Genomic DNA, 23,542 nt, shown 5'->3' with positions numbered 1-23,542 from the left:
CATGGTGCTGTGTTTTATGCTGGGAGCTGGCAGGGTGTTGATAGCACACTGGTGTTGTGGCTACTGCTGAGTAGTGCTTACACAGCACCAAGGCTCTTTCTGACATTTCCCCCCCCCAGTGGGACGGGGTGGGCAAGATCTTGGGAGGGGACACAACCAGGACAGCTGACCCGAACTGACCAAAGGGATATTCCAGACCATATGACGTCTGCTCGAGTATAAAGCTGGGAGAAAGGAGGAAGGGGGTGGGGTCACCCTTGGTCCTCAGAGGCAACCACTACGTGTATTGGAGCCCTGCTTCCTGAGAAGGCCCGACATCACCTGTTAATGGGAAGTAGAGAATAAATCTGTTTTCTTTTTTTTTGCTTCCGCGCGCGGACCTTTGCTTCGCTTTGCTTATATTAAAACTGCTGTTGTTTTACCCACAAGGGTTGTTTTGTTTTCCTATCTTATTTTCTTTCCCTTCTTTGCCCGATTGAGAAAAAAGGGGGAAAGGGGGGGAAGTGATAGAGCGACTTGGTGGGTACCTGGCATTTAGCCAAGGTCAAACCACCACAGCCCCCTTCAAATACTGAAAGGCTACAGTAAGGTCTCCCTGGAGCCTTCTCTTCTCCAGGCTGAACAACCCCAACTTGCAGCCTTTCTTTATAGGAGAGGTGCTCCAGCCCCCTGATCATTTTTGCGGCCTTCTCTGGACCCGCTCAAGCAGGTCCATGTCTTCCGTGTGCTGAGGGCTCCAGAGTTGGACACAATATTCCAGGTGGGGTCTCACTAGAGAGGAGTAGAGGGGGAGAATCACCTCCCTTGACCTGCTGGCCACTCTTGATGCAGCCCAGGATACAGTTGGCCTGGGCTGCAAGTGCACACTGGTGGCTCACATCCAGCTTTTCATCCACCAGTACCCCCATGTCCTTCTCGGCAGGGCTGCTCTCAGTCCTTTCATTCCACAGCCTGTATTGATACCAGGGATTGCCCTGACCCAGTTGCAGGACCTTGCACTTGGACTTGTTGAAGCTCATGAGGTTCACATGGGCTGACTTCTTGAGCTTGTCTAGGTCCCTCTGCATGGCATCCTAGCCCTTAGACATGTCAGCTGCACCACACAGCTTTGTGTTGTTGGCAAACTCCCTAAGGGTGCACTTGATCCCACTCTGTGTCACTGATGAAGATATTAAATACTACTGGTCCCAATATGGACCCCTGAGGGACACCACTTGTCACTGATCCCCATCCAGACATTGAGCCATTGGCCACTACCCTCTGGATGCGACCATCCAACCAATTCCTTATCTGCTGAACAGTCCATCCATCCAATCCATCTCTCTCCAATTTAGGGAGAAGGATGTTGTGGAGGACCATGTCAAAGGCCTTACAGAAGTCCAGATAGATGATATCTGTAGGTCTTTCCTTGTGTTGTGGGGTGTGTTCGTTGGGGTGGGTGCACCTGCCACACCTTATCCACTGATGTGGTCCCTCCATCATAAAAGGCCACTAGGTTGGTCAGGCAGGACTTGCCCTTGGTGAAGCCATGCCGGCTATCTCAAATCACCTCCCTGTCCTCCATGTGCCTTAACATAGCTTCTAGGAGGATCTGTTCCATGATCTTCCCAGGCACAGAGGTGAGGCTGACAGGTCAGTAGTTCCTGGGGTCCTCCTTTATACCCTTTAAAAAATGGGTGCAATGTTTCCCTTTTTCCAGTCACCAGGGACTTCACCTGACTGCTGTGACTTTTCAAATATCATGGAGAGTGGCTTGGCAACTAGATCAGCCAATTCCCTCAGGACTCTGGGATGCACCTCGTCAGATCCCATAGACTTAGGTATATTCAGGTTCCTCAAGAACCTTATCTTCTCTTACAGTGGGAGGGACTTTGCTCCCCCAGTCCTCATCTTGCAGTCCATCCAATCAAGAGGCATGGGAAGACAGGTTGCCAGTGAAGACTGAGGCAAAGAAGTTGCCTCAGCCTTCTCCTTGTCCATTGTTACCAGTTTGCCAGTCTTGCTTATCGCGGGGGCATATGCTTTCTTTGACATTCCTTTTCTGGCTGTAGAAGCCCTTATTATTCTTTGCATCCCTTGCCAAGTTCAGTTCCAACTGCGCCTTGGCTTTCCTGACTCCATCCCTACACAACCAGGCAGTGTCCCTTTACCCTTTCCAGGATATCTGTCCCTGCTTCCACTGCCTGTGCATTTCCTTCTTGACCTTTCATTTGACCAGCAGGTCTTGACTCGGACATGCCAGTCTCTGCCTTCTTTTCCTGATTAATTACACCTGGGGATCAAGAGCTCTTATGCTCTATGGAAAGTGTCCTTCCCTAATGATAACATAGAAAACTTAGTAAATATTAGGGGGACAGTGTGGTAATGATGGTTTAGAACAAAAAGCTGTTCTGATTTTGTGATGTCCCTCTTGTTTTTTCACACAGCTGCTCCTAGGTAAAACAGGAGCTGCCATGTACAGTTTTATCACGAGATACCATAAGAAGCCGAATAGTTTCATTCATTTTGCCTTACTTTTCTCATATGTATGGTAACAGATCAAGAAAATTTAGTCAAAGTAATCAAGATTAAATGAGGGTAAACTATTGTAAACAAGACAGTGGCCATCTGTAACCATGGCTGGATTACAAAAATTACAAAGCTCAGGCTGCAGCGTTACTGAATAAAAGGGGATGTACATGGAAACTAAATGAGCCATGCCTCTCGTTGGTGTTGCAGATCTCTTCAAGGAGGTGGCAGGCCCCACAGAAATGTGTGACCAGAGGCAGTTGGGCCTGCTGCTTCATGATGCTATCCAGATCCCACGGCAGCTTGGGGAAGTGGCAGCCTTTGGTGGCAGCAACATTGAACCCAGCGTGCGCAGCTGCTTCCAACAGGTAAGATAACAAAGACCTTCATGTGAAAAAAACCCTCACTCTGATGTGTTAAGTTTCACTTTTACATGGTGTAAATAGGAGAGAGGAATTTAAAAACATACATGGAGTTTTTGAGCAGAAATGAATATGCTCCTGCAACTAAATGTAGGAAGTTATTGTGAAAATGCAGCTGTAAAAGATGGGTTAAGGTTTAGGAGAGGATCAAACAAATTACATTTAGCAAAAAGAATATATAAATCTGTGTGGTTTTGACAATATTGGCTGCCCTAAAAGCTGTTAAAAAATTTTGTACCAGCCAATTATCCTGCTTTGCGTTGTTCAAAGCAACCTGATACTGTGAGAACAATGTGCTTTTCCCTGCTGGAACAAGACATAATCTCAACAGAACAAGAGAATGATGTTTATAGTAATTTTTTGACCTGGTGCATCAGGAAATTATTTAGCAAAAATTATTTTACTGACAAAAGAGCTTGCAGTTGCACAAAACTTCAAGTGTAGTCATTTGTATATCGTGAGCCTTTATGTAGCAGATCAGAACATGGAATAAAGTTATCTTACAGCCTGCTGTTCAGCTCCACGCTACATGCAGGGGGTTAATGAGGCTGCAAGGAGCGTCTGTCTGTTTAGAGAAGATGAGAATTGAAAAGGGGATGTCGTAATGGAACACAACCTAACTCACACTTTGTCAAGAATGCCTAAGGCTCCAACTGTTTACTAGTGATAACTATACTGCATGAGTGTATTACTGCTGTGAAGGTGGCTGCTTTGAGTATTGTCAGAAATTACATATGGATTAAAAATTCACTATGGCATATATAAAACTATTGATCTTAATATTTCTGATTTTACTGAATCAAACATTAAATATTATAGTGAACCTGTAGAGCATTTTTCTTTTGTCATTCTTTCATAGACATTTCTACATTTTCATCCGATGCTTTGAAAAATTCAGTTGTGCTAGCTTTTTTCAGAACTATTAGATTCATTTCTGGACTCTGAGATGATTGGAATTGGAAGAGTGTTTGTCCAGATCATGAATAATTTGGTAGATACTTATGGAAGTTGAGTTGACCAATTAACTATGTAAAACTTCTGCTGAGGTTTTAACATTGCTGCTTCGAACAATAAGGGATGGTGCCTATCTGTCATTGGCTTCGAGTGGTTCAAGTCGTACTGAAATAAATTATTCATTTGCTAGCAGCAGAATTTTTCTGTCACAGAGGAATGATCTTTATGTCCCTCAAGGACCTGCCCCATCTCCCATGATGCTCAATTGTGGGTGAGGGGTACTAGCAAGGTAGTGTTTAAATACTTGATGTGATATTATGATTATACTGATGATGAGGTTGCATCCCTTTCTTGTATGAATAGCTCAAGTTCAGTCCCTGGTCATTAAGAGAGCATAGAGAAAGTGTGCAGCTGCATGACAGTTATCTCAGCCTAGTGAAAAGTACTTTGCTGGTGGGGAAAGCTGCTATTCTTTTTTTTTTTTTTTTTTCATGCTGCTCCCTCTTACTGGCAAAAATCAACTTGGACTATGAATAGGTTAAGAAGCCTAGTGTTGCTTCTCATCACGTGTTACCATTTAAGAATAGCTTCCATTTTAAGTTGTGTTCTGTTACTTCCAGTGAGCTCAGAAAGATGACCTGTGTTCTTATTGCTGACAAAGTTGATGAATGTAATGCCTTTACAGCTAGACTCCTCTGGTGGTTACAGTTTAAAGAGAATGTGGAAGCATGTTTGTTTGCTTCTTAAAACAAACTTTAGCTCTGCTGTAGTCTTCCAGTGATTGCCTAGAAGTGGCAGATTTCTTTCTCATTATTTGTTTATTTACCTGTTTATTTACTTGTGTGTTTGTTTAATGTGCTAACTTGAAAGAATACCATGGGCTTAGAATAAAATAAATAAATTGCGTGAGTCTCATGGCAGTTAGTAGACATATGTAAGCACAATGGACTTTTAGCAGTGTGACATCGTTCTTAACTCAAAAGACAACCATGTCTTTATGTGCTTCCTTTTCATACTCACTTCTTTCTCAAGTCTTTTCAGTTCAAAGATGGCTTTACTATGGACTCCATTCTCCTTTACAAAGTACTCCATTTTTGTTACCATCTGCCTACTCTATCACAGATGTTTAGTCCTCTATATTCTTACTAACTTGTTTTCTTTATTTGCATTTTAATTGAAGTTATTTCTTGTATCCTGTAATTGGTTTTACATTAACCTGGCATGGAAAGGATTGACACAGGTTGTTGGGTTTTTTAATTGAATTCTAAGGAAAATCTGCTTGTGTGTGTGGTGTTTTGTTTTGGTTTTTTTTTTTAATTTGGATGTGGGTTTTTTATCTCTCCACAGAACCACAATAAGCCAGAAATAACTGTAAAGGAATTTATAGATTGGATGCGCTTAGAGCCACAGTCTATGGTATGGCTACCAGTTCTACACCGTGTGGCAGCTGCAGAAACGGCAAAACATCAGGCCAAGTGCAACATCTGTAAAGAGTGTCCAATTGTTGGCTTTAGGTAAGAGGAGGGGAGTTGGGTGCAAGGCTTCTCTGAAAATATCCACACTTTTAAGTCTTCCAACAAGTACCATTCTTTCTGTTTGTTTTCCCACCATTTTCCTGCTTTATGATGGGATCTGCCGCCCATGATGAGGCCACAGTGTGGCCTGAGCCAGTGCATTTCTGGCTTCTGCAGTGCCCCTGTTAGATACCCACTGGTACTGTGACTGACAGGTGTGCAGGGCAGGCTGTCATCAGGTATTTTGGCATTGGTGGATCCAATAGGTAACAAATGAGGTATAAATGAACCCCATGTGTTCTGTAAGCACAAGACCAAAAGGAGCTGATCAGTAATAAAAAATGTGGGCTGACTGTCTGCTCTCCTGCATAAGGCTTGGGAAACTAATTCATGCCAGGCAATATTAAACACCGTTCAACAGCAATCTTTCCTTGCTTAGCCAAACATTGATGTTACTGTGATGAGACTTGCACAGTTCCTGCCTAAAGCATCGACTGTAATCTAACTTTCATCTGTTCAAAGGAAGCTGTGAATCATAAAAGAAAAAATGACACCAGGGATATTTGCCATGTTATCCTCATAAACTGTATGATTTTACTAGCAATTACCATCATGGGGCATGAGATAGTACCCTTAGTGAGTACTGTTACAACTAACATGCATTTGTGAATTGATTGCTCCAGTGTATAAAATTAAGTGGAAAAAAAAAAGTAGGGACTAGATCTAAACATAACTCTTTTTTTTTCTACTGTTGTAATGAAGTTGAGTCTATTATTTAGGAACGATATAAAGCAGTCTTTCTTGTAAGTGATTCTAAGACTTTTCTTTAGGTATCTAGGCAGATGAGTAATTTTTGTTCCCTGTGCTTTCTGTTTCTCCTTCTTTTTGTTGTTTTAAAGGATAATAATATGAATCCTGAGGTCAGATTCATCTCACGTAGCTTTAGGCATGCTGGCTGTAGTCAGTCTCATAAGACTGAGCTAGCAACCCTCTTCTTTTACTATAGATACATGAGTACTTCCAAAAGTAATTAATCTGATGAAACTTTGTTGCCTGTCTTAAGAGGAGGTGAAATTCCTCTAAATGTTCCTATTTTTCTTAATGCTTGAGGGAGCACAGGGTGACAAAGCTTCAGCTCAGATATCGTTTTATATTCCTGAGTTGGGGCTGATGAATCTTGTCTGTACTGAACTATTTTCTGTGGAGAAGGAGAGGATAGAGATAGAAGAGAAAGACAAAGGAATGGCTCATTCTAAATAATTTCTACAATGAAGTTGGAGATCTGCAACAACAAAAGCATCTAGCATCTTAGCAGAAGGTAGATGTGGCCATTTAATGCACAGGCTCAGAGTAAAGATTATAAACAGTTGCATCAGCATCCTTACAAGTGAACCTTTACATTTGTAGACAGACATTCTCTTGCAAAACAAAACATAAAACTCCGCAGGGGAAAAATGTGGATTGATACTGAAAACTGCTCTCAGTAAACAATTTAATTTAAACTTTAACTATTCAATAGCTATTCAATTTGGTTCAGTTGGCTCATTTTAGTTTCATACAAACGATATAACCTCATCCCGCCAGAACAATCATACTATAAAAAACAGTAGGCGGAATCTGGAATTGAATTGTTGTTTTAGTCAAAAAAAAAAAAAAAAATACTATGCTCCTGGTGGCTACATTTAATACAAGGGATACTGTATAAATTTGTTACCTTGTTTATAGATATGCATGCTCTTAAAAAAATCAAAAGTAAATAAATTGATGTAATTTTAAAACTTAATCTTATATTATCTTTATAATTCATGAATTCTCAAGAGTTTTATTTTCTGAAACGTCTTTAAAACTTCTGAGCATCAAAACTGGGTACAAACATTTAAGCTAACTGGTAAATTTAAAAACACAGAAAAGTAAACCAGTCTGGTTTATAAATTTTTTTTCTGAGATACCATCTGAATACTAAAGAGAGGAAAAGAAAAACTAAATAATATAGTTTTAAGTCAGTTCAAACTTTAGAATGATAAACACTTCACACTCTATCTGTGAAGATTTTCTGTAAGATTTGCTGCTGCAAAGCAACTTGGGCAATAGATGATTGATGTTGGCTCTCTATATGACTACAGGAGACAGGAATTTCTTTTAAATACTCAGCGAGGTGACCTGTGTAGTGTAGGAAGTTTGTGTGAAGTGGACTAAGAGGGCTGTGGGTTTCCTGTGCCCCGTGCAGCCACTGCAGTGGTACTGATGCCCCAGGACTGCAGCTGTGGCAAGTGTTGGCCGTGCCGTGTCCTGGCTGCACATACCCACACACTTCAAGGTGCTTTCTAAGCTAATCCCAACAAACTTGCTATGTCCTTGTGTGGCTGCTGCTAAAAAGCAGATGACACCATTTCAGAGAATTAATTTGCCTCATGAGGCTTAATAACAAGTAAATATTAGAACTAAACTCAGGAAGCTCTAATTGCTTTGTTTAATGTCCCCATAGGTACCGGAGCTTAAAACATTTCAACTATGACGTCTGTCAGAGCTGTTTCTTTTCTGGCCGTACAGCAAAGGGGCATAAATTGCATTACCCAATGGTGGAGTATTGTATACCTGTGAGTACCAATTTACTGACTGTTCCTAAGGGATTGTTTTTGCATTATTTGCGGTCCTGATTTTTTCCATAGTCGTTTGTCACCTAGATATTCTGCCAGAATTTCTTTTTCATATGTTTAGTACAGCCTGTCTTCCTGCCTTTCTCTTTGGAAGTTATCAGGGACATTGCTAGTGCTGCTGATTTTATGTGGGCAGTGTTTCGATTCTGTAGTAATGGATAGAAGTAACCACCTCCGAGAGAACTTGAACTTCACTTCTGTTTTGTAAACACTTTTTTGTAAAAAACCCTGTAATATTAAATATAATTGCAGTACTTGTATACTTGCACATGCACACACACACACACACGCGATAAGGGTGAGAACATGTCAGAGAAAAGGGACTCACTTTACTATTGCTATACCATAGTGAAGAATATTTAATATTCTAGTAATGCACTTTAATATTTTTAAAGGTGTGTGATCTTTGCTTTCAGGTCTAACATTTTGCTTGCTTTATGAAAACGTGGTTGGAAATATGTCATGTTTCATTCTGCTGAGTAATTACTGTTTACTGGGTTATTTAAAAATTGGTGTGTAGCTGGAGAAAAAAATAAACAGAATTGACAGTTTCTAACCAAAAATGGTGTGAGAGGTTTGCCTGCAATAGCTAGCAAAAATTAATTTTGCAACACAATATTTTCCTAATGAAATTTCAAACACGATTTTTCTAAGGAAGTTTTTTGGAGACTTTCTTAAGTGGAGGAGTGTTGAACTTTCTTCATAAAAATACCACTTTCACTTTTTTTAATCTGATAGTTGTTTACTTTCTTAAGAATTTTAACTCAGTCACAAATAAATTAATAGGATAATTAGTATGTAATTTAAACAACAGTGGTGAAAGGTCTGTATGCTCAGAAAAACAAATTCAGACCAGAATGTAAGTAGAGCTGATGAAATAGAGCTGATTTACAATACTGTTACAAGGTTCTGTGAGTTCTTTTATTAGCAAAAAATCATTGAGTTATTTGACTTTCTTTTGCTGTAATATTTGGTCTTATTACCTGTGTTGTCCCTTTCTTTTTCATCCAATGTGTCTCCTGTAACAGAAATGAAATTCTGTTAAGTAGTGTTTTCACTTCATTATGATCAGAAGAAACCATGAGTTATGTTAATTTATTTTCATTAATTCTATAACCTAATGGTAGGATTTGATGGATTAATTGGCATGCCAGGCTACATTCTGAAGAAATGTTTTTGAAGTAGATTTGTTGTTTTTCAGCCAGTTCTAATGTTTGTTATCTTCTGTCACTGGTTTTCTGCCTCCTCTTTTCGGAGGTAATTTTCTGGTTTTGTTTCATACTGTTTTTGTGATATGACATAGTCCCAGTTTTTCCCATACTCACATGACTGTTCTAACACTCAGGATCTGGAGGTCTATGGTGTTTTCTTTCCTTTATTAGACATCATTAAAAATATGGTGACACTGATTGTTTACTTGCCTCCTTAGTCAATGTAATCCAAACAATCTGAACATGTTTCAGATGTATTTTTCTTAGATTCACTATTTTTTTTTTCTTACAAAGTTTTCTCAAACCTCATCTTTAGTTTATAACATGGTCATGGGACAGAAATTTTCTTTGTTAATGCCTGTAATATAGAGAAAATTCAGAGAAGAAAGGGTAAGGTGTGACAAAATAGATAATGCTGCCAGTCCACAGAATAAGATACCCTTCCTGTTACGTTAATCAAATGCAGATTACATGTGGTACGGGGTATGGTACTGTCCCTAGAACAGGATGGTATATTTCTGGTGACTTGCAGGTTTTGTCTGAAGCAGCAGATTTGATATCTGAGAGAAATTTTCAGTTCTTGTTAAACATGTTCACATTATGTAACTGTGAGCCATTTCATATACAAGTAAAGCCTGTCATACAGAAAACTATATTCTGGAAATGGCTGGTATCCCCACTGTCCCTGGGACTAGCTTGTATTATAATGAAGATTTCTGTTACTGCTGCAAAAAGAATATAGTTTTAAAGCTATATGAAGTGCAAAATAAGGTAACCTAAGGCAAACACCCCTTCCTTCCATGAAATATGGGAGGAATGAGGTGAATCCACTATGGGATAATAAGGCGATTGAGATGACATTCTTGATTAAAGTGAGTGAAGGAAGGCAAGTGTATAGGAGGTAAAGGAAGGAAATTTGGGCAGTTTAAAGTAGAGCAGAATAAAAGAGATGGCATATGATTTAGGTAATGCATAAAATTAGAGGTCCGTCTGGAAGCTGAACATGGGAGTTGGAATTTTTCTTGGATCCTGCTGTAAGTACATTCTGCTAGCACCATTTCTGTAAAAAGAAATGACCCATTATATGAACAGTTTTCCTATATGCCTGCTTGACTTCCATAATTAGTACCTACATGCAATCCATTTTAATTAATCTCATCTAAATTAGGTCAGGAATAAAGAACTGAGTTCAGAAAAGGAATCCAATGTTATTTATTATTGCTGTTTGTAATAATGCACTATGGTTGGTGTACTAATTTGTTGCTAAACCTCTCTACATATTGAGCTCATTTATTGCAGTGTAATAGTCAAGAATTGCAAAATTCTTTGCAGTAAGTTAGTAGAATAGTTTATATGTTTAAATGGATTAATGCCCGAAAGATAGCATAGAGCTGGGTCTGCCAAATAAAAAAAATAAATAAAAAGAAGATATGAAAGGCCAATGAATTGTTCCTTAGAATCCATTATATTACGGTACAGATAGCCTGAATAGGAAGAGCGCATCTACTCTACCTTGAACCAAATTCAAAGGCTGTCGATATTAAAATGTTACTTTTATGGCTGGTGTTGCAAAGCAGAGTACAAATACATGTACTCATCAAACTGCATTAATAAAATCTAGCTTCTCTTTCTTACTCTTAATGTATACTAATACATTAATATCAAGAATACTAGCAATAATTAGGAAAAAAATGCTTTCTTGATGAATAAAGCTGGCATTTAGAACTGGAGTTTAGTCACAGATGAAGGGAAGACCTTTTAATTGTCTTCAGGTAAGCAGTTCAGTCTAGGGTATGAAGGGATTTCTCAGAAGCTCTGTTACTTCTACTTAAATATAAAATAATTCGGAGAATGTGTTGTGGTTTAAACCCAGCCAGCAGCCAAACACCACACAGCCGCTCACTCACCCTCCCCCGCCCGGAGGATGGGGGAGAGAATTAAAGATTTGTAGGTTGAGATAAAAACAGTTTAATAATTGAAATAAAATAAAACAATAATAACAATAATAGAAAGTACAAACGGGTAATGCACAATGTGATTGTTCACCACCTGCCAACCAATACCCAACTCGTTCCCAGCTAGCGATCCTGGAGAAGCCAAGATCCTGAAATGACAATCCTGGAAGTGAGAGAGAAATGCCCCCCTTCCTGGCTGACCCTCATCTGTATACTGAGCATGATGTTACGTGATATAGAATATTTCATTGGCCAGTTTGGGTCTGTTGCTCAGGCTGTGCTCCCTCCCAGGTTCTTGTGCACCTGCACACTGGCAGGACATGGAAAGTTGGAAAGTCCTTGATCTCTTAGCAACAACTGAAAACATCAGTGTATTACCAACATTCTTCTTATGGCAAATCCCATACTGAATCCAAAGCACAGCACTATTCTAGCTACTAAGAAGGAAAATTAACCCTATCTCAGCCAAAACCAGGTCAGAATGGCTTAAGGAATCTGGTTTTAAAATTAAATTTGCAAGGGGACAATTTTCATTTTCAATGAGTTTCATGATATTTGCATCAGGTGAGAATTGCTTCAGAATTTCAAAATAGGGCTATTTACACCAGATAGTTATGTGCAGTTATTGCATCCTAATCAGTAATGCCATGTAGTGTTCATCCTAGCTTGCAACTTAATTTTCTTGATGCTGGGAATGCAAAAATTCATAATAATGACTTTAGTTATATCTTTTTTCTTTCATTCAAGAATTAGAGATGGGTGGGGTAAGGAACTGAAAACATTACTGTCTCTAAATAGTAGAAATGCAAAGTTGTTGTAGTTATTTTTTCACCTTTAAATAGTCTTTCTCTAAAAAGATAGATAAATAAGATTTTTAATGTAGAATTTTACACAGAGATGTGTAAAAATTTTGTAAGATTTTCCTAGCATCTAATTCAGGAATACTCTTACATAAGTACCTACATGATTTATTTTTAGCTTTTTTGGAATGGAAATTTTCTCAGTAGTGGTACTTGTGTTATATTGATATGGCTTTCTGTACCAACGGGTCCTTTGAATTTCAGACATATATATTTACTGCATCAGTTTTCTTTCTCCAGACTGTTTCCACTTCGCAAGTCCTATATTCCACAGTGGAGTCTTAAAAGCAGCTTTTCTGAGATAATGTACAAATATCAAATCAGCAGTTCTGAAAATGTTCTCATTGCAAGTAGTCTTACTTCCTGACCTCAGTGAAAGTATAAGCAGTTTTTGTAGTTCTGTGCCACTATGCTCACCTGGCACAGCTCCTTATTTTGGGAACTGGTTTTTGTAGCCTTTCTATACAAAATGATGGCAGCAAAGGTTAGCCCCTTCATCTTCTAGAATTTTATTTCCCTGAAAGAGCTCAGGACATGATAGACAAGACACTAGAAATTATTGGTTGAATGGTAGTTTACCCTAGACTGAAATGTTTTTCCAGGCACAATAAAGCTTATCTGCAATAGTGCCTGTTAAGACTTCTCCTCTGGGTAAGTCATCTGCAAATTTAATTGCTAGTGACACCCAGAGAAAACAGATACATTCCTGAACATAGCCTCAGTGTTCCATAAGCAACAAACTGACATAAGTGAGTCAGTGGTTTCATCTTGACATGCTTATCAATGCACCAAACATGATGCTTCACTGTTACCAAAATGGGATTGTTCTGTGGGGAAGATGAAAGCAAGCAACAAGAATGGTTGAATCTGGCTATTTCGCATGCAAAACATTGCTTCCAACTGTGGAGTTCAGAGATTACTCTTAGCCTTGACATCTGGTCAGTGTAATCTTTGATATCTTGCAGCTGGGCAACGTGCTTTCCTCTAGGTCTCACTCTTACAGTTGCTCAGATAGCTGGTTTATGTGATCTGCTACCCTTTTGAAACTTAATTTGTTAAATTCTGTTAAATTCTGAGGTAAGTCAGTTGCACTTGAAATTACAGCTTGTTTTCATTGGAGTAGACTAAAATACACACACAATTTATAATCAATCTCTCCTCTTGGTGAGAAATTGCTATGAAATGCCCCTATTTGAAAGTAGTCGCAGAAGGGTAATCTTCACAATGTTACACAGTGCAAACATCACTGATGTGACAGTGACAGACAGCCATAAATACAGTTATTATATCTTTAATAACCTCATTTTTGTGGTAACCTGTCTCATGCCTCTATCAACGGATGTGCGATATTTTTTAAAAGTGAGGGTGCTTTGTTGAATGGGAATGAATGTATGCACTTAAACATGTGTTTAAGTTATTGATTAATTGCATTGTCAATTTTTTAAAAAATAGAGGAATGAAGTATCTCTTTCTTTACTCCACATCCTACGCTGGGGAGTTTCCCAGCCTCCCAGTGGTACCTAGCTGACAGCTGCTTTGAGATGCAGCTGTCATCATACCTGCACATATTGTAGCTGTTACCATAAGCAGGTCTAAGAATTTTGTTTTCCGTCAAGAACAGTCAGACTCATGGTACAGATTCTACCAAACGTTACTGACAAATAAAATGTCAAGAAGTAAAAATATGGAGATGTAAAAAAATTTTTTTTTAAACTGCAAACCTTAAAATTCACTAAAGCATTTAAAGAGTATCAAATTCAGGTATCTGTACTAGGGTTTCTATTAAAGAATAAAGTCCTTTTAAATTAAAGATGTTCTTTTATACTGTAAATTTTGCATCACTGAGCATGTCTTACTATACAAAATATATTTTCTTGGAACTTGCTGAATTACTGTATGTATTGAATGGCTGTGTACATTTTTCTCCAGCTTCCTCATAACACATGAATGTCTGGCTGGTGTTAATGACAGCATTCATTAGTGAGGTTCACATCTCTTCTGGGAATCAGTTTCTATGTGTATGTTAGAACAGCTCTTTGGTTTTGTGTTAGATATAGTGTAAGAAATGTAATTAAGAGAATGATGACTTAGGTGCAGGCTAGTCCTTTTACATAGGTAGGTGCAGTGAAAGGAATAGGAAATTGTTTGGACTTTCATTATCACTTTATTATTTTTTACTTTGAAAAAAAGAATTGTGAAAAATATAAATAAATGTATGTATGTATTATATACTATTTATTCACATTAGATACTTTATATATTTATGTTTATTTATTATAATTTTTATATAGTATATTATTTAATTTAGAGCTCTCCAACTGGTTTGTTACATTCTTGGTAGTACTTTTTCCCAGTGAAGACTTCTTCTATTTCTAATATATTAAAAATATATAGAATTGTAGAATGGTTTGGGTTGGAAGGGACCTTAAAGACCATCTAGTTCTAACCCCCCTGCCATGGGCAGGGACACCTTCCACTAGGTCAGATTGCTCAAAGCCCCGTCCAACCTGGCCTTGACCACTTCTCTGGTTGTGTTCTCTGGTATACCAACTGGTTTTTTTTAACGTACATATGAAAACCATGTCTTAGCATATTCTGTTTTTTTTCCACTGCTTTCCATGTAAATCCCAGTTTCTTAAATTTGTGTTGGTTTACAAGGAATTTTATCTGGTTTTAGTTTGTGGCTAATGACTCTGTTTATGCCTGGCTGGTATATTAAACAGTGCTAATGCCAGTTTGTCAGTTGTTACAGATTTTCTCCTTGAAACCTTCTGCTACAGATGGTTTTTTAGTTATTTATGTGTGCCAGCCATGGGTCTTAGTTATTCCTTCCTGAACTTTGTCTCCTGAGAACTGAGATTTTAAATTGAGTTTGAAAGGATGGTCTTTTGGCTGGAATTTTCAGTAAAGGAAAGGATATTTTTTTCTTTGCTTTTGAAGCAGTTCTGTAACTACCAAGGTATTTGTGCTATTAACTTGTGTGGGAATAGCCAAGATACCATGATGTAAGAAAGTGTATAAGCTACCTGTTGGTTTTAATTTAGTAGATAGATTCTGCACAATGGTGCCTGGCTATTGTTTTTCAAAAGTAAAATATTATAGTACATGTCTCTTGGCATGATTTTGGATTGGATTGTGTAGTGTGGTTATACGCAAAAAACATAGAATACTTGTAAGAGTTGCATCTTAGGTGCATGTAAATTAGAATAGTTCTTCCAAGTGTGCTCAAATTTCACTGGGTAGTATTTATTGTCCTCAGTCAGTACACAGTCATATTGGTTTTTCCAAGGAACTACCAGGTCAGGCTGTTGTACCAAATAAAGAATACAGCAGAGGAAAAGTTTGGCAGCTCAGCAGACATTTATTTTTGCAATGTGTAGGTACTAAAACTTTCATTCCTTGACCTTGGGACAGAGTTCCAACTGCTGGAGTTACTGTTGTGTGAGAACAAGCAGCCCTTTGGGCTGCCTCACATTCCGTGTTTGGATGATGCAGTGATTAGAGCAGATGCTTTCTGAGAATGATTTTGTAAGCCCTCCCTGAATTTACCTGTATTAAAATTTGGGGGTTCAAACACCTCTTAATCCCAAATTTGCTCAGTTTGTTGTTACTTGTTAAAGGCACGTGTGAGAAACTCTTACCAACATCAGTTTGATTATCTACAATTTTTATTGCTCATCTGATCTGCATTACAGAGTTTGTAACTGCATATATTGTACACACATTAAAATACATAGGTGAATAGGGAAGTATTTTTATGTTTTGACAATAGAGAATAAAATCAGAGAATAGGTTGCCTGACCTGCTTCTAGGCTTCTTTGTAGTATATAATGGAAAAAATTTACCAAACTGTCTTTCATTCTATTTTCATTATGGATATCCATCCGCTTTGGCATCCTTTTATGTTAACAGGGTTCTCCCAAAGCAGAGGGTACAGAAAATCAATCTGTAGTTTGTTACAGGGTTTGGACTGGAAATCTGTAGAAGCCGTTGCAAATCTTAAGCTAACGCAGGAGGTGGGTGAATGACCACTTCTTTACTGCAGTTGCAAAAGGAGATGCTTAATAGTAACTGCTACTTGTGATGGGGACCATTCTGTTTAAGTACTCGGTACAGTCTGTAAGCACATATACTTTAAAGGCATACTGTATACTATTGTTTCTTCCTGCAGATCTCTTTATTGCCATTTTCACCTCGTATTTTATGCCTGCGTGTTTTGCTTGTATCCCTGCTTTTGTAGCAGAAGTTAACTGAATAGTATTACCAAAGCAGTGCTGCCATTATTACTGTGATTATTTCCAGTTAAATTGATTTTTAAAAGCAGTTGCATCAATTTTAATTCTGTTCTAAAGCACACAATTAATTTCATGTTGAGGGGAAGAATGGGGCTAAACACTTGTCAGTTTTAGAAGAGGCTGCATCAGTGGGGACCAGTAAAAAAGCTGCAGCGGCGGGTGGGAGTTGCCAGTTGTAACTTGTAAATTTAGACTTGAAGAATCTTATGGCTAATCTTTGTACAAGTCTTATGCTGCAGTAGTAAGGAGGTGACTGAATCTGTCTGTGAATTTGTTACTTTAGCCACTAATTGTTCTTATCAGGCCTGCTTCTGACACTGCCTTTGAACAGTGCCTGTGCAGTGGCTTTCACTTCATCTGAGGGGTTTTTGATGCTGGAATGATACCAATAGTGGCAGAATCCTGTAGGAAGAGATCTGGTAACTTGAGAAAATGCTTGGTCATTGCAGCAGAGAATGATTTAGCATGTACTGCTCCTATCTTGGGATAAAGTTTTCTGGTTTAGGTATAGAATGGGAGGGAGGGAGTATTTTGTGGCACTTTGTGAATATAGAGGGCTGTGTTCACTTTTTTTTAAAAAAAACAAAGCCATTACTGTTAGCTGTATTTTTTCAGCAGAGCCGTTACAAGGTTTTTCTGTCTGTTGGGTGAGTCACAAGCTTCATGTGTATGAGTATACTGTCAATATTGCTTTCAATCATTGAGTATCCCTTTGTATCTGGCAAACCGATTTGCCTTTTTTTATTTTTCTGAAAAATTAAATTTTTGTGTTTTGTACGACTAGTTATAAATATTTAGCTTAAGACTTAAGCCTGTTTCAGTTTTTCTCTAATTTATAAAATAATTGGTAAATCCAATGCATTTATTGCTGGGAATTTGAAGCTTTGGTGTTTTTTCCAGTAGAAGAGAATTTGTTAGATCCATTGCCGTTATTATTGTACCATATTTCAGGACACTAAAAAGGCAACTTTAACAATAACTTTTTGAAGTTCTTCCTTGTAACCTTTTCAGGACAGTAGCAGCACTATTATCTCAACACTATTTAGCAATGTTCAATTTCATTTCTTTTAACTTTTTAAGACAACATCTGGGGAAGATGTACGGGACTTCACAAAGGTGCTGAAGAATAAGTTCCGGTCAAAGAAGTATTTTGCAAAGCATCCCCGACTTGGCTACCTACCTGTGCAAACAGTATTGGAGGGTGACAACCTTGAGACGTAAGCTTGATTATAGAGTAATTGCTCCTGGGATCACTGGCCTATTCCATTAAAAACAAAAAAGTGAAACCCAAGAAATAATCAACAGCAGTTGTAGACCCTTATGCTGTATTATTTTCTATGAATTGTTTCACAATATTTGCAGATCTTGCCTATTTTTGAAAAAGTAACATATTTTATACTCATTTTTATAAGCTTTTTATCATAAACCCATGGACTTTAGCAGGTAATGTTGGAGGGGGCTGAATGGCTGTTTTATGGAGAACACTTTTATAGTTTTGGTGAGACTGGGCTTTTGGAACTGCACTGCTTATTTTGTTATGTCAGAGTCCCTGGAGTTAGAAATCTCTAAGCTAATTAGGTTTCTACAGGCTTCAGAAATATAGGTGGCCTAATAAAAGAGAGCACTCTCAGTGTCTCCACAGTATTACATATGGTGCTGGCAGAAATACTCCACTTTACTTACTTACTTGGTAGTTGTCAGCAAAGGGCACTCTTGAAAGAACAAAATTAAGATGTGTTGACAGGGTGCTAGAGGTAGTTTCATGGACTGACTCTTCTTGACATCCTGGAGTCTGCAGTACTACTGTATCGTCTGAACACAGCACTGCAATGGTGAATGTGAAGCTTCAACCTATATGCTCTGCTTGCATGCAATAGCCCAGTGCCTTTGTCCATGCTGTTTTCATGACCAGATGACTGTGCATTTTATTTACAATAAGCAAACAAAACCTGCTTATTAGTGGTTTAAGAAACAGGAGGAAGTAATCTGAAAACTGGCATTATTGATGGCCTGGCTTCTAAGGAAGCAGCACACATTCAGATGTTGAAATGTTACTCACCAGAGCAGTTGTGGGGCTTCCTGACACAGGAAGGCAAAGCTGCTTTGATGTGAATAAAGTTTGCCAATGGTGCCAGAAATTGGAATGTCAAAACTGTAATCACAGGTCAGGATAAAACTCTTGGTCCAGTCATGTCAGAAATACACAGATAAATTGCCAGCATCATGCTGAGGAAACCGTTGGTATTGGTTATCTCCCCTGCAGGTGGCAAAACTCAGTAATATGTTCCTTTAAATAAAAAAAAAAAAAAAAGAAAAAATGCTAAATAGTTAAAGTATCAGAATGTAATACAATAGGTATTTACTGCTGATTATTTTTATGCAGAAGGAAAATAAGCATTGATAACTTTGACTGATGGTGGAGTTTTTTGTTGTCAGTGGTGGTTTTTTGCCCCAATTTTTCTATTGTAAACATATTTTCTAGTTAGTTTAAAATGAAAGCTTCAGTACTTGAGCAGAATTTAGATGAGCTGAGTATGGTTTACGAACTGTGGTTCAATCAATAACACTGATTCAGTATTTTTTTAAAAATTGATTTTTATTTAACAAAACGATGTATGTAAGTCAGTTTCATGTCTCTCCATGATACATGGCAGTATCTGTTGCTGTCTCTTTTCTACATCAATTGTTGCTGTTTCACATAATCTGGGTGGGTTGCTGGTTAAAATATTTTGTGTTTCTCCAGCTTTCTCTTGCTTAAATGGCACTAAAGTTTTTGTTTCATAGTTTCTTTCTTTCTTTCTCTCTTTTTTCTTTTTTTTTTTTTTTTTTGTCTTCCTTACAGTCCTATCACTCTCATCAGTATGTGGCCAGAGCAATATGAGTGAGTATGCAGAACCCCTCTGTCTGGAAAGCTTAATATAGTGGTGGTTTTATTCTAGCTCAGTTGCAACTAATCTGATGTGCATGAGCTATAGGGCATGGCTGACCCGAAGCAATAACCCCCTCGGCTATATTGTGAATTTATTTATTTGTCATCAGTCTAACTTTCTTTAAAAATAATGTTGTCTATATCATGAATTGCTTTAGATACCACTAATTTTTTTTTTTTCTTTAAACTAGTCCTTCCCAGTCTCCACAGCTGTTTCACGATGACACACACTCCAGGATAGAGCAGTATGCTACTAGGTAAGAGATGCACAGTTTCTCACCAGTACACTGCGTTTTGTGATTGATTCCTGCAGATTTTAATACACTCTACTGGCTGGACATTATTTATTAAAAAGAAATAATTCTCTGTACTCTGAAGTAAGTAAAATGTTTTTAAATCGTTAGCTTCTGAATACAGTCATATTAAATGTAAAATAGATGTGTTAAATCTATCATCTGTCACGTGGAGTGGAAACTGTTGTAGAATTACTGTGTGTTATTTCTAAAATGTGCTGTTTTCCTCTTATTTCTTCATTTTTAACCTTTAAAATAAAGTTAACTTGATGAATATATAATTTTTCCCTGTAGGATTTTAGATTCAGGGTTTCATTTTCTTCTGTGATAAGCTGACAATATCCATTACCATTGACTTTTAGCAGAGCATATAATAATTACAGATGGTTTATGTTCTGGCTTTTATGGGGTCACCCTAGTCCTTTCATGATAAAATGTCTCTTATGCAAAGTCCATCTCAATGCTTCTGTGTTTTGTTGAACTCTCCTCCATACTTTCAGAGCCTCGTGACAGTTAAGCACTAACCAGAGGTACCCTCTCAAAAATAAGTAACACCACCCAACCTTTAGGCAACACAGAAATTGATCCATATTGCCATGAGAACTGACTTGGTTTTGCTTTGTATGTTTTTATTGTTGTATCTGATCTCCACAACTATTAAACAATGTTAACTTTTTAAGCTTTTTGAATAAGAACTCAAAGCTTATGTTTAAGTTAACTGAATTCTTATTTATGGGCATGATAAGAAAGCTTCAAAGCAGTTTGTTAAATACCTAGGATACGCTACACACGATCTTTGCAGCAAGGGAAAAATAGGGCAGAAACTAATGCTGGAGGGCTACCTATTGTCAGCCTCAACGTTTTTTTTTCCCCAACAATAAGTATTTTCATCCTTCATTAGTAGCATAATACATTGTCAAAGGCAAAGTTGTAGTGCTTTTCAGTTATTTGGAACATATCATTCATATAAATCACCCAACGTTTCTTTGACTTTATAACTTAGGCCATGCTGTAATCAATTAAAACCCATGGAGCAAATAAATAGAACTTCTCTAGAAAGATGCAAGAATTTTCTGTCTCCCTGTGTTCTTTTTTCAGCCTGTGGTGCCACAATACTGTGGCTTTTTGTGCCCAGATGAAGCTCAAACTCTGGACTCGCATTAAAGATCTAGGTGAAATACCCGTTTTCCCTCTCCTCCCCTTCAGCTCTTACCAGTTCTGCTCTGTATTAGACTTGCTGAAGGTGGACCATGCATGGCTCAGGGCTCCTTCAGGATGCACAGCTAAATCTGTACCTGCTGTGTGCAGACATTGGTTAGCAAAATCACAAACTTAGAAAATACTAAGTACTACATAAGTAAGCTATCTAAAACTATTAAAGATGGTTTTTCCTCTAGTAATAAAATCTAAAAAATGGAGACATAATTCTGTATCTTTCATATAATTTTTATTGTGTGCTTTCTAGTTGGATCTGTTATTATGCATATTTCACATATAAACTAGAAAATATTTTTCATTGTTCTGATCTTTTCAGCTAAGCTTCTTTCAAGAAATATTATCAGGGCTTCCCTAATAAAACTGTGCCCAGCAGAAACAGGGCTTAAAACCTTTACTGCCACTGTTTGAAGAACATTCCACTCTGTTTTCTGTTAACAAAGTCCCTTAAGTCCCCTATCTGCCATCAAGTACTGTCTCCCCCTTCTGTCATGCTGTGTCACCTCTGAGTTGCCTTTCTCAGCTTTCAGTTTGTATCCTGCCTTGAAGGCTCTTTGCAACCCTATAGTCTCTTCCCTGTCTCCCTCTGTTTCCTCACCAAGGCTTGTCTCCTGGTTCCACGTGCTATTCCAAGCAAATCCTCACTAAATGATGGAGATAGAAAACATGATGATAAATGGTAGAATCTGCATTTGTCTGTTTGGGTATCTATTACTTCCTAAGAGATTTAGGGCAGGCTTCCCTCTCTGAAAAATACTAGGGTTTGTACTATGTCCCTATATGACAAAGGGACTGTGAAGATTAATTTTGAAAATTATGTTTCATCAAAGACTTAAAGATGCTGAGCTAAGCAGCATTACAAAGGTGATTTGTAAGCATGTTACTCACCATGAACTAGATCTGTTTGAGATGCCGCAGAGCAGAGATGATCTGAATGTCTTTAGTAAGGAGCTTGTCCTTCCCTTCAGGGGAGTGTTGGAGCACAACATTCTACCCCAGCCATGGTGGGATGAAGTGACCAAGACAACTTCATCCTGTGTGTGCTTTTGTTTATCCTCCTTCAACCCTGAGGAATATTAACAAATGTACAGATAGGAAAGCTTCCTCCATGCTAAAAGACAACACCAGAGTTCCCATTTCTATAGGGCCTTGCATGTTGCTTTCAAAAAGAGGTTTGAAGATGTCTATAATAATGCATAACACACTTGCAAAAATATGTGTGAAATGAAAATATCTTTATAGTAAAGGAAATAGCTGTATTTGGTGCAGTCCACTATATGTGCACAGCACTGAGTGTTCCTAGATTTTTATGTATGTGTCTTACATACGTAAGGTATAGCTTTCCTAGAAACTTGAATACGCAGAAAATTTGTGCTGTGATTTTGAAGAGCTGTATAGCCTTATATGTACAGCATAATAATCTAGTCCTTTTAGATTAATTCCTTCCAAAACGAGGAACCATAGGCAATGAATCCCTGTAATTACACTGGGTTTTGTGTTGTTTTCCAGAACTTGTCTGTCCACAGTGTGGTGTTATTTGCCAAGCATAATTTCAGATGTTTGATGTGCTATACTTAAAAAGTATTCATCCTCTTTTGTTAGTCCAGCTTTATAAAATTCAAAAAGAAAACCATCTGTGAAAACATCTCTTTAACTAATTTTACCAAGAGAGTTGTGGTGATGCTAATGATAATTATACTAGAGACAGAAAATGTACTTGTTCTTTGTTGTTTGGCAAGTAGAATTAGTTAATCATAGCACAAGTTGCTCATAAAAGTCCTCTGGATTATAGGTTTTTGTCACAAAATCTAGGAGTTTATTCCTATTCATGTATACCACAATTGCCATATCTAAGCTGTTTCTAAGTAGAACCGATCCTCATGCTGCCTCTGTTTAAATTGTGCAGCATGTTCCCTGAAAGTCGTTGTCTTTCCCTGCCTTTCAGGCTTGCGCAGATGGAAAGGACCAATGGCTCCTTCCTCACGGACAGTAGCTCCACCACAGGAAGTGTGTAAGTAACTCATTAAGACTGCCAGGAACTTTGGTTATAGATGCATGGTATAATCTTCATCGGTTGTAACACAGGACTTAGTCCCAGTGTAAGTAGCTAATAAGTATGACCCCAGAATGTATGGCCTGCATAAATTTCATTATTCCAAGCACCAATTGTAGAAATTGGTGATGTTCGTGTGATGCTGTATGGGAATTCTACATTTATCATCCATTCTGCTTCAAAAGTTAGGATATTTCATACAACTGGAAAAAAGTCACAACTCTACAGGTTCTAGTTTGTATTCCTTTTCTTATATTTATCCTTTATTTTTATTCCTTTTTTTTATACTTATCATAGTATAAAAGAAGATAAATCCTTATATGTCAAAGTGGACAATGGAGTGGGTCAAAAGCTTGTGGGTCAAAATTGTCCCAGGACAATTTTCTCACTAAAAAAAATCATCTATATTTTGAAGGTTCTGCAGAGCCAAAACAGTGCTTCTACTTCTTGTTTATATTTGTTTGCTGGTTGCTGATCCATCTGTTTGTACTTGGGGATATAAGCATAGTCCTACATATTTTATCAGTGCCATTTTCTTTTTTGAATTATGTGTCACTTATTGTAAAAACCTTCATTAAAATGCACTGATGAACCTGGAAAGCATAGAACTGCTTGAATTACTGATGAATTAAATATGATTTTTTTCAATGTAAAACTAAATGAACGTTTTAACCTC

The 23,542-nt window shown here is 37.9% G+C and overlaps 1 protein-coding gene across 6 annotated transcripts in view; it reads left to right on the top strand.

Annotated features, from left to right (window-relative positions):
• The window catches only part of UTRN (utrophin), a 387,351-nt gene that overhangs the window by 343,326 nt on the left and 20,483 nt on the right, over positions 1 to 23,542 (top strand). For 5 of the 6 annotated variants that reach the window (XM_074862944.1, XM_074862945.1, XM_074862943.1 and 2 more), the window contains 7 exons: positions 2,719 to 2,876; positions 5,232 to 5,398; positions 7,884 to 7,995; positions 17,457 to 17,593; positions 19,219 to 19,257; positions 19,497 to 19,562; positions 22,759 to 22,824. In XM_074862944.1, coding sequence (XP_074719045.1) covers positions 2,719 to 2,876; positions 5,232 to 5,398; positions 7,884 to 7,995; positions 17,457 to 17,593; positions 19,219 to 19,257; positions 19,497 to 19,562; positions 22,759 to 22,824 — 745 coding nt within the window. The remainder of the gene's footprint in view (positions 1 to 2,718; positions 2,877 to 5,231; positions 5,399 to 7,883; positions 7,996 to 17,456; positions 17,594 to 19,218; positions 19,258 to 19,496; positions 19,563 to 22,758; positions 22,825 to 23,542) is intronic. The other variant, XM_074862947.1, reaches the window with a different exon arrangement.

This window comes from Strix uralensis, chromosome 3 (assembly GCF_047716275.1).
Source record: "Strix uralensis isolate ZFMK-TIS-50842 chromosome 3, bStrUra1, whole genome shotgun sequence".
Classification (NCBI taxonomy): Eukaryota; Metazoa; Chordata; class Aves; order Strigiformes; family Strigidae; genus Strix; species Strix uralensis.
This window is presented reverse-complemented; position numbering and strand designations above follow the sequence as displayed.